We start from the raw sequence: 11,679 nt of genomic DNA, 5'->3' as shown, positions 1-11,679 counted from the left end.
ACAAGCACCACATTTGGACTCTTAGCAAATATGAACGATTAGCCACTTAAAAATCCAAGATTTTGACCTGCCAATAATGGTTTCTCTCATAGAAATTCATCTATTTTGTCGCGTAGTGGATCAGTAGTCCAAAGTTTCCGTCCCTGAAAGCTGGAATATGACCAGCTCCATATCCAACACCAGGTGCTAAACTGGAACTGTGACTCTCAAGCTGCAAAAAAACACAAAGCAAAGACTCAGCGGACAGCCAGAAAGCAAGAAAAAACTTATTGTAGGATGTTAAAGCTGTAAAAAAATAGATCAAGAAAACATATAACTCTACATCGCACATTCAAATTGACCAAGTACATGCATTTGGCAGCCATATTGCAGTTTAAAACTATCAAAATTAGATCCAGCATGCCAGAAAACATATAATTTGACACTAAGATCACTCAAATCGATCAAGTAGATGAATAACTATGAGTGAAATCATTATCGGCAGGTCAATTTGGCGGCCATCTTGAAAAATGGCCGCTATCTTGGATTTTCAAGTGGCTGATCGTTTATATTTGCTGAGTGACCCCTCGGGAATCATCATGCTGAATTTGGTGCTTGTATCACTATTTGCACGATTTGATTGAAAAATTGATGTTATCTGCTCCACTAAGGGCCATGACAAGCAGTATGAAAAGAATAGTAGTCTTATATAAATGCTCCCATGCAGTGTACTGGTGAAATCCCCAGACTCTGATTAAAGGGAATATACTATCTATATATCTGTGTGTGAAAGTGTAACAATTCACATATAAAAAAAACAAACACTATGTACAATATAACCCCAAGGCTATCTACTGGCAGTCAACAGAATTTCCTTTATTAGATAAAAACACATTTGGAAAGACCCCTTCACTTTCTTTATAGCCAATAAAATAAAAGAGGTTCATTTAAAATTATTTTATTGTTTATTTTGTAAATATTATAAATGCTCCCATGCAGTGTGATGGGGAAATCACCTAGACTCTTATTAAAGGGAATATAGTCCATGAGCCAGGGGGTTGGTCGTGCCACTTTGGAGGGACCAAGTGTCATGTGCACATCAGATCAATATGAAGTTAGTTATAAGGGCATTTGCAGTGGTATTCAGAATTTGCCCGATTACAGCATTGGAGGTCAAAGGTCAAATTCTCTTGACCTCAGTGTCATAACAATGTGACCGATGGATAGATTATAGTTTAAGCTTTACAATGATATTTAACTTCATGGTATTGTGTGTTTCTTTCCCTCTTTTACACTGGATCTATGTGTAAAATGGCGAAAAAATATGGAAAAATTTGATTGATGGAGTGATGAAAAAAGGAGTGATAGCACATAGAAAGCTACCATTGCTGCAATGCTATCATGCATTTCTTAACACTAGGGACATAGACCTTTAAAAAAATCACTATGAGACTTGGTCCCTCCAAAGTGGCACGATGACCACATTTTGGGGGTCTGGCTCATGGACTAATATACTATCTATATATCTGTGTCTGAAAGTGTAACAATTCACATATAAAAAACTACCAAAAAAACCCCCCCACTATGTACAATATCACCCCAAGGCTATCTACCGGCAGACAACAGAATTGAATTTATTAGATAAAAAACACATGTGGAAAGACCCCTTCACTTTCTTTATAGCCAATAAAGTAAAAGAGGTTCATTTAAAATGATTTTATTGTTTATTTTGTAAATCTGAAATAGAATCAATACTTGTTTTAACAGCTACTTCAAACATTTTGGTCAGTTGTTTCTTTATTAATTTTAGTGTTGTGTCTTTAGCAAATTAATGTATTTTTATAGTTGCTCATCTGCTCATAAGGATAACAGAGTTGATGGTTGATGACTGTATAAATCTTTTTGATTTTGAGGAAAACATATTCAGAAATCAGACCCAAATAAAAGCTTATTTTTTAAATCTGATTTTGTTATTTTCATGCGCCCATTATTGTTTATTTATATGTGTTTTATTTCATGATCTGTAACCTCTAAAAAGCAACAACAAATAACAATTTAGTCACCATGATGTGAAAACTTAAATGTCTACAGACAGCCTATGTGTAAAACTTTGTTTCTCAATCAATGACTGTTTAATCCGTTATAGACAGTACCCATAGGAAGTGAATCCAGAGAGGATTGTTGTTGATTTCTTTTAATAAATAAAGAGAAAACAAGAAGACAGATAATGATATATGTTCACAACCAGCCACAACCAACTCCGCTGTGAGAATAGAGTCTTACTTATGGTTTTTCAGATCACCATGGATCACCGATCATTTATTGATTGCATTTGTTAAACTTTGCTACTAACCTAAGTTGTGTTTGTGTTCAGCATCAGACATCCTATCAGTCCGAGGTTTTACCATGTCGCTCAAGGTTTGCTCCCAATCATCTACAGCTACTGTAAAATTCATTCTGGAGCAAATATATTATTTTTTATAGGCCTTTTTGATGTGTCTCATTCCTGCCTGTGAAAATACAGTAGCTCTGCTGAGAAAAAACTGCACTGACAATCTTCTGCAGTCCACCTTAGTGAACCTCTGTGGGTACATACCATGCATTATTGCTTCTGTCTGCAGCATGTTTCCACTAAATCAAAGCCTCCTCCTCTATTGGAATCCTTTATCCAAGGTAAAAACATCAAACATCTGTCCTGTGTTGTTTGAAAATGTTTGATCTGCCTCCCTATAGACTGATATAGCAATACTTGAGATATACGGGCCACTCAATCATGTCATCCAAGGCAATTTGTTCATACGACTGCAGTATAAAAATAATATTGCTCTTTTATGCTCTTTTATATTTCAATGTTTAGTTTTTTTGGCAAATGAGATTAAAATTAATGAATACTTTTATTGCTGAAAGTTATCGTCTCCCCATAGATTAGGTCATAAGAAGCTAATAACCAAATATAATTTAAGCATTCTGTTTTTTTAATGAGGAACTTTGTAATAGTCTTAATACTGATTTAGAGGGTTTCCACTCTGAGAAGATTGCAATTATGATAAAAATGTGGCTTATACATTTAAATTTAAATTCAGGCAAAAATAATGATAATAATGAATATAAGAAGTTTCAGTATAAAAGAAAAGGTCTTAGTATTGTGTGTCAAAAAACATAGTTTTGAGACTGATGTAACCTTTCCAGAATTTCAAGCAACAGTCAAGTATGACCTATACTGTAGTATTCCTTCTCTGGGTCTGGGATTAAGTGCTGCTGATTGAGATAAATCCTGCACTCAATAAAGGATGGGCTGAGATGACAAAAAAGACTAGATTTCTATGTTCAAATGGCGAGGAATACGTGAATACTGTAGACATGAAGAGGGGATGAGCTGCCATAATGCAAACCAAATAACTGGAGTAAATAAACCTGTGTCAAGAGGTTAAACAGGAGCCAAACTGAGGTCAGTGGTCCTTGAGTCTTGCTTGCTGTTAGGTGTAACTTTGCACCTACAGTGACTAGAACAATTTATTTATTCTTTATTTCCATTATTTATTATCTGTCTTTATATCTGTTTTTATTACAAATGTACATCCGTTCACAATACATTTTACTTTCTAAACAATAATAGGCTACGGTACATAATAAGGCAAAACAAACAATTATATACAGGCTTTTTCCTCATCCAGCCAAGTTAGGTTACATTAGAATTTAGCTGATTGTGTACAGCCTTTTAAAATTTGACATATTTGGCTACTATTGTCACACCAATCCAATAATAACCATTTAAACGTCCAAACACAGTGATGTTGCATCTCATCCTTTCAAATTTGGTCAGATCAGTGATGTCACAGAAATGTCAAGTGTTTAGGAAAGCATTTTTTTTTTCCATTTAAAGCATTTATATTTAAAGCTTTAAAAAGACAGCAATTAAACACTCAACGTTTGAAAATGTTTTTGAAACATCAGTGGGTTCTGGAGAAGGATGGTAATAGAAATAAAGAACAGAATATCATTTTTGAGCGTGGGTGGGATACTTTTAGTCAGGGTGAGGATTGGAGTTAAACAAAATTAATAAATAAATAATGTTGATAAAGGTCAACTAAAGGGATGTAAATATGTCCTTTTTTTGTCTGTATAATAGAATAGATAATTGTGTAAGCGAATGTGTTTAAGTGGATATGTATATGAATGCGTGTGTAGATATAGACATATATATATGAGGTTGGTTGTATGATATATGAATATGAATATGAATATGTATGTATATGAATATGAACTTATCTCTTGACACTACACTATTACAACAGGTGGTACTTTTTCTTATGTTTATATATGTTGTTGCTGCTGTCTGTATGTCCCTTTACAAGTATGTGTATGTATTCCTTTAACCTTAAATACAATTTTTTTTTTTAAAAAGTGTTTAGGAGACTCCAGACCAGCTCAGACTTTCAAACACAAGACAACATCCTGTCAAGACAGGTCACAGAATCAGACGGGTCACTGAATACGGTGTAACACCACCCAACCTGGCAACTCCCGGAACTCCCTCAGCCAATCAGAAGTCAGCTGGATTTGACGCGCGTCCAGCAAGGTGCTGCGTTCAACGCTAGCAACAAATCTGGCGAGGTTGCGCTGCGTCCATCAAGAGAATTGAACCGCCTAAAGATTTGTATTTTTCACTTTTCATTTTTGTCGACATTGCAAGCGGTGAGCGAGACCTATGATACTGCAACGTTAGTTTTTCACTAGCCAGCTCTGTAATGTGGAATAAGATTGCTTTTAGCTCACTATCTTTAACTTAATGTTTTCTCCTGCAGCTTTCAGCTATTGTTAGCTAATTGGCTAACGTGGGAAAGCCAAAGTCTTCCAGGACGTTTAGCATTTGTATATTGTAAAAACTGATCCTCTTTTCACCAATTACGTATATTATTTGCTTCCAACTATGTCATGTTCACTGTGCTTTACAGAGTTACATGTGAGAGATGGGAAGAGAGAAGGAGGCTAAAGGAGAAGAAGGGAAGGACAAGCACAAAGCAACGAAGCTGAAAAAACTGAGGGACAGTGAAGGCGCCATTGCCGGGGGAGATGCGATCAAGAACAGGTGAGTAGTGCGTGAGAGAGCATGTCACTACTTGAGACAACCACAACAACACATAATAGATGTAACTCACACTCTGCCTTTTATTTACTCCTCTACTCCATGTTTTTTTTGTTGTTTTTTACATTTATCCTTTGATATTGCAATATATTGTTATTCATATTTTTTTAATGTTTGTTTGTTTTATTGACACAACAAACATTAATTACTTCTTTATGGTTTTCTTTCATTTACATGCATGTTCTTTTTAAATATCTATATGTTGCAATTAGCTTAATGAATTGTATATATATATGTTTTTGTTTTTATTTTGTTCTTTTTTTTAACTTTTTATTTATTATTGAATTGACGCTTTGGCAATATTGTTTTGTCATGCCAATAAAGAAAATTGAATTGAATTGAGTAATGATGGATAGAAAAAAATGATTTGCTGACAGGCATAGTTTAGCTAGCACTTAATCATTATCCCACCATGTGTCTTTATCAAATAAGTTGCGTTTTATAGTTTCTCTGTAACAGTTGTCAAGTTAGAGCAGCTCCTCAATAACATATGCATGTGACCTGACTGCAGCACATCCAACATCTGTTCAGCATCAGCTCACATCAAAGCTGTTTTTTTTTGCATGGATCCTGCAAGATAGTATTGCCTTTCATGTTGTCGAAATGTGGAGACAAATTAATTTGGATAAAATTCTTGCAATGGTGATAAATCAGCTGAGAGTAAGATGCATATGGCAGCATGTGTGTGTGCTACTAAAGGACAGATACAAAACCAGGGAGAATGCTTTGCTGGCTGAGCTGTCGAGCAGGCCAGTGGCATCGAGTGCATGCATTAATTTCACTGAGTACAGTGGGTACTCCATCTTCATATGAATAAATTAATTTACCTTGATATCTGATGCGTTTATTACCATGCATATGTGAGCAGACAAATGAATGTGGAGTGATCTGTCATTGGCTCGTGTAATTGATGAGAGCAGGGAGATGAATAGACACCTGTACGCGCTACTGGCTGTAGAGCAGGCGGCTAGCCTCGTGTTATTTCATGGCACACTGACTGAATTACTGATTAAGGTTCAGCTTATCCTCATCAGCTACAAGATTCATGGAGCAAAATCTTCCAGAGCATGAAAGGGCCTCTTGCTTTAAATGTACTGCCGTAGTCTTGATGTTCAAAATTGGGGATTCTGAATAAAAAATTAACATAGCCGGGGAATAATTGCTGCTTAACAATTCCATGTTACATCCAGCCCTGAAGGGTGGAAAGGTCAAACTGAAAAGACACATGTTCAGAACTGTAGGGAGATCCTCTGAGACACCACTTGTCTGATTGGTGGCATTTCATAGCGTTGTCTTACTAGAATGGTACTAACCAGGCAAAGACATGAATCTAACATTGGCCTATGCTCTCGAGTTAAGCCTACACTTGATAAAAGTGCAGCTCAAACTGTCTCTTAGGGGCCTGTTCAGTCATGTCCCGGTAAAAGGGAAAGCAGCTTTCTCCTATATTCCACAATATTTCTCTTAACCTTTTCCACTCCCCCCCTCTTATTCATAGACCCATTTTTTTTTCTTTTTAGGGGGGTACAGGGAGTTTTTAGGAGGAGATAGCAGGTCAACAGTAGATGTCACATAGAAGTGGTTGACATCATCTGAAAGCTGGGAACCTGAAGATTAATTTGAGCTCAGCACTGTGTCAAGCATAAATCAGAAAAAAAAAGAAATACAATAAAATACATTTTGAAAGTGTATAAGGATTAAGACCTTTGTGATTGAAGTATATGCTGTCCATCGACATGCTCTATTATGTCTCATAAATTGCTGCAGCAATTTTTGGGTTGATACCATTTGTTACACAGCTTCGGTGCTAAATGTTACCATTTTTTACCACTCGAGAATTGATAAAAATTATCAATAATCCCTCCAAAATACCACATTAATTCACCAAGACCTTGATGAACACCATAGAAAAAGTCATGCTGTGATTTGGTATCAAAAACATTTGACATTTGGAGATTTCTACAAGAATTGCATTTTTCGGCGATTGGATAGCAAGCACTTCTTTTTTGAAACTGCTCAGAAACCCCCTTATTGTCAATCTACCTAGTAAAGCCATCCATCCTCTGAATGCCCTAGGTCTTTGGTTTGTGGTTGTAAAGTTTCATGAGGCTGTGATTATCCTAGAGTTTACCACAGGTAATTTTATACAGTGAGGTCAAGTTTAAAAAAAATGATCTCACTACATGAAATGGCTGCTATGGGGACTAACATCATCACATATGAATACAATTGGGCTCATTGGATCCACAAGAGTCTCAGCTTTACAGTGATACCCAATTCATGCAATTTCCAGACTGTATGCAGAAATATTCAGATACATCATTTTAGAATGGAGGGAAATAACACATTTATTCTGCAAGCAAAAAACTGCATGGTTTTTGCCCCAAACTGCATGTGATTATCATAAAGTGAGCATGTCTGTAAAGGGGAGACTTGTGTGTACCCATAGAACCCATTTTAATTCACATATCTTGAGGTCAGAGGTCAAGGGACCCTTTCAAAATCGCCATGCCAGTTTTTGCTCACCAGTAAGCCAATCATTTTTCTTTGAAGTATAATCCAAGTCTCGTTTATCCAGTCGTAGGCTCACTACTTCCCAAACACATTAATTTTCGCCAAAATCGTACTATTTAAAACACTTCCGCCACTACCGTCTCATGCTTGCACCGGCGCACTACTCGTCCGGACTTGCACAGACTTGCAGTGCGCCTGTGCAAGCATGAGATGTAGTCGCTCCTACTGCACGAGTTGTGTGAGAGTTTGTAAACGAATGTTGTTAAATGCAGGCCCTATTTACAAATGTTCATTTTGTGGGTGAATTATTCCTTTAACTGCTCATGTGTTACAAATACAGCATAGCTAACAAGCCTTTTCTTTTCCTCATGTTCATCCCTGGCCAATCTTGACATCCTGACGAGCAGTGCAAAGTCACCTAAATCTACAGAGAAAACTGAAAATGGGAAGTCTCATAAGAAGGTAAATCACTCATTTTCTTCTCTTCTCTCAATACTGCACAGGGCAAGATCGTGGCTAAAGTCGGACCAGGTGTCGTATTTAATCTGAGGCTAATTTAAAACATCTCAATGGAAATTCAGTGTCATCTTGACATGGGGAAGGATTTTGCCGGACATGTGAGTCCACCCATAACCCGTGCCCTGTCTGGAATTAGCACGAGGGTGAAAATTCCATCCCCAGTTACCCAATGACCCCAGAGCAGGCTGTCATAGCTGAAGTGTGTGCAACAGCTTATCCTACTAGGTTACAGCTGTGCTATTGGGTTCCCACATCACTGTCATGGAATATTTACATGCATACCAATACCCAGACCAGTGGAAGTTTTTATCTAACTCTTATCTTAATCTTAATTATTACAGCTTCTAACCAAGAGCCTCAGATAACGGACTTGCATGACGTGTTTACATGTTTTTCAATATTCAAAATATGATGTGCAACAGATGTGCTTAAATATACTCACCAGAAGCCAGAGGATATGACATGACCCCTTGTGATTGTATGAATATTTATAGACTTCATGCATGCATTTCTTTGTGTAAGCATGAACACAGTTACTGTGCATAGTGTCATAGGCCATCTGCGTGTATTGCATTCAGTTACTGTGTTGAACTCCTCCCCTCAGGTCAAGACACCTAAGACTGAGACCCTGGAGTCAGCCAGCAGTCCCAGGTAAGGATGAAGTCAGAATACCAGTGACTGTATCTTATTAAAGGCAGTGATAATACACTGACAACAAGAGTTGGGTCGATTTCCATTTTGTCCGGTGTACAAGCTCAAATCAGTTTGATTTTATGCAAACCGGCATTTGTCATTATGACATGTTCTGGCAAATTAATAAGTAGCACACATGAGCAACCTGTGCCGACGGCGTCACGGCGCTAAGTCCAACTTATATTGCATTAGTAATTTATTTATTATTTATTTTTTTACTCTTTACTTCTCTGGAGCTTTCCGCCCCACCCATTGTTCCTACGGCAACCCAGAGGGTTAAAATGAACAGGAAATAACATAAAAACTGTTACAATAATAAGCAATGTGACAATGTGATTAACATAATATTATGTCAGTTTATATACGGACTAACGGAGCCACTAGTGTCTGATTAGTGTCTGGCAATTTATTGCCGTGCCAAGGTCGGCAACATGAAGGAGATCACATTTCAGTAGAGGTGGGAGGGGGGATGATGCACATGGCACGGTGTGTTTGTTTACCAGAAAGTTCATGCGTTTTTTGGGGAGACGAGACGAAACATGGCAGAGTGATGCTGCGTTCACATAGAATCAGGCAGACGGACAACACCTTCTGGACCGCACGGGATAAACAAACACACAGTCCGACAAAATGGCAGGACGGCAAAACGAAACATGCATGACGATATGTTGCAATGTTGATAGAATAAAATTATTTTGTGTCTACTATCTTATGTAATTATTCTAGTAATGCATGTAGCTATAAAATGCAACTTTATCTTAATATTCTATTGCAAACTTAAACATCTTTATCCAGTGTAAGGAGCTACGTAACATCCGGTTGTAAATTCCGTTGCGGAGGGCGGCAAAAAGTTAAAATAATTTAATTTTGGATGGCAATGTCTGCTGTTACCGTTGCAGGTATTCTCTGCCGGCCTCACCTAATTTTACCGTCCTGCTCTCATCTACTAACATGATGTAATATACCGTCTGCCTCATTCCAGGTGAAGCATTTTGAAGAAAACTAATGCTGCGCCAATACGGCAACATTTTTGATTTTAAGCCGACGAAAGAGGTGAGGCGTATAAACGTGTAAATGCTGTAGGTGTCGCTACACAGAGCATTAATGGGCACTCACAGTCTATATGTTCCACTCAGGACTGTTTGCTGAGTCAAGAGCGACAGGCAGTGGTAAAATTCGCTATCCCGGTCTGGTCCAGTGTTTGGCTTAATATCAAACCGTTTTAAACATTTTTACACCAGCCCAACGCTACTGACGAGCTACCATGGAGCCATAGTGCCAGAAATCGTATTTTTCTCCTCTTTCTGTTATCTTCTTCCCTCCTCCCTCCTGAGGTGATGGAAATTAATTCTTACGTTTTGATGTTCAAGGGCCCTGGACAGAAACCATTCCCATTTTTTACAATGTGTCGAGCTGTCTCACAGAAAATTAATTTTACACTGCATTGAAGACAAATATCTGTGGCTTGTCAGGAAAGTAATAAATGAGAATGCATGGTTTGAGTAGTTGGATGCTCAGCAGGGTGTTGCCGGGATGGCAGACTTTGGCCGAAGGCCCGCTGTGTCAAATCTGTCTCACAGCAGTGTTTCTACAGAGTTGTTAATGGATTGTTTCCCAGACGTGGACTTAAACCCAACCCAATATGAAGAGAGACTTTTCAAAAGGAGATGTCAGTTGGAAAAACTATTTTGCTAAATTCTGGCTTTTAATGTTTCCCTTCAGGGTTTTTTTTCCTCCAGAAAGGCTCAGGTGGCAACTGTGCTAGTTGAATGGGTTTCATGCAGGGAGGAAAGTTAAGGGCTCGCAGCAGAGTTAGGGAAGAAACATAAGGCTATTAGAACCACAAACCGTAAATGTCAACGGACGCAGTGACCCACCCTCCTTTGTATAGCTTTTTATGGATTTTGCTCAGTGGTGCAGTATACCAAAAAAACATGACCACTTCTACGCACACTCTTTTTTCCCCCCCCTTCTCTCCACATTGAGCAGTTGAACTGAACAGCTTGGCAACTGCACACACTTAAGTTGCAAAGTAAACTAAAAAGAGAACAAGGGCTGTACACTGAATAGTTTGAAGCTTCATTCATAATGTTGAAATTAAAATTCTAAATCAACATTTGAATGCTGCACAGCTTCTTCACGCACAAGCGTGTGTGCGTACGTCCCATTCTCATGAATGCAATATCTCAGGAACGCCTAGAGGGGTTTCTTCAGATTTGGCACAAATGTCCACTTGGACTCAAGGATGAACTGATTTCGATTTTGGAGGTCAAAGGTCAAGGTTACTGTGACCTCACAAAACACGTTTTTGGCCATAACTGGACAGACATGGATGTAAACTGCAACTTTACTGGTTGGCAGAGGCCAAGGCGGTAGTTCTATTTATATTTTTTGCATGTCTAATTATTCTCTTTAAACCTGGTATATCTGCACATTTGCAATTAAAGATTAGGCTACACTAAGATTATTAGTGTTATACTATTTGTAGAATTAGATTCTAGTAGTCACTGCATAGGATTGTTTTCAATTTGTGTGATCCAAACATTTCAAACAACTCCAGAGCGCTGTTAACTCCAAAAGTCTAAATATATTGGGAAAAAAAGATACATTTCCATGTCTTTAACTAATGAAATATCCCGCTTCAGTGCATATTTGTTGGCGTTTAGATTTAATAAAAAGAAGAATCATTTAATCCAATGAATAACTTTATTCAAATTGAGGGATTTTTCTGAGGATTATTTATTTTTAGGGTGACGACGTCATAAAACGTGATGACAGACATTCAAAGCTTCATTCAAAAACCTCAATAGAAGCTTTAAATGTAAAAA

The 11,679-nt window shown here is 37.7% G+C and overlaps 1 protein-coding gene and 1 long non-coding RNA gene across 2 annotated transcripts in view; both read left to right on the top strand.

Moving 5' to 3' along the window:
• The first annotated feature begins 6 nt into the window (after window positions 1–6).
• Window positions 7–2,016, top strand: LOC141765710 (uncharacterized). Its single transcript, XR_012593547.1, has 2 exons — window positions 7–771; window positions 1,519–2,016. It is a non-coding gene; the product is annotated as an uncharacterized LOC141765710 (long non-coding RNA).
• A 2,418-nt stretch (window positions 2,017–4,434) lies between these two features.
• Window positions 4,435–11,679, top strand: part of LOC141765707 (DNA topoisomerase I, mitochondrial) — a 44,705-nt gene continuing 37,460 nt past the window's right edge. The window contains exons 1-4 of the mRNA XM_074631901.1: window positions 4,435–4,674; window positions 4,935–5,068; window positions 8,047–8,101; window positions 8,763–8,809. Coding sequence (XP_074488002.1) covers window positions 4,950–5,068; window positions 8,047–8,101; window positions 8,763–8,809 — 221 coding nt within the window. The 5' untranslated portion in view covers window positions 4,435–4,674; window positions 4,935–4,949. The remainder of the gene's footprint in view (window positions 4,675–4,934; window positions 5,069–8,046; window positions 8,102–8,762; window positions 8,810–11,679) is intronic.

Source organism: Sebastes fasciatus, chromosome 4, assembly GCF_043250625.1.
Source record: "Sebastes fasciatus isolate fSebFas1 chromosome 4, fSebFas1.pri, whole genome shotgun sequence".
Lineage (NCBI taxonomy): Eukaryota > Metazoa > Chordata > Actinopteri > Perciformes > Sebastidae > Sebastes > Sebastes fasciatus.
This window is presented reverse-complemented; position numbering and strand designations above follow the sequence as displayed.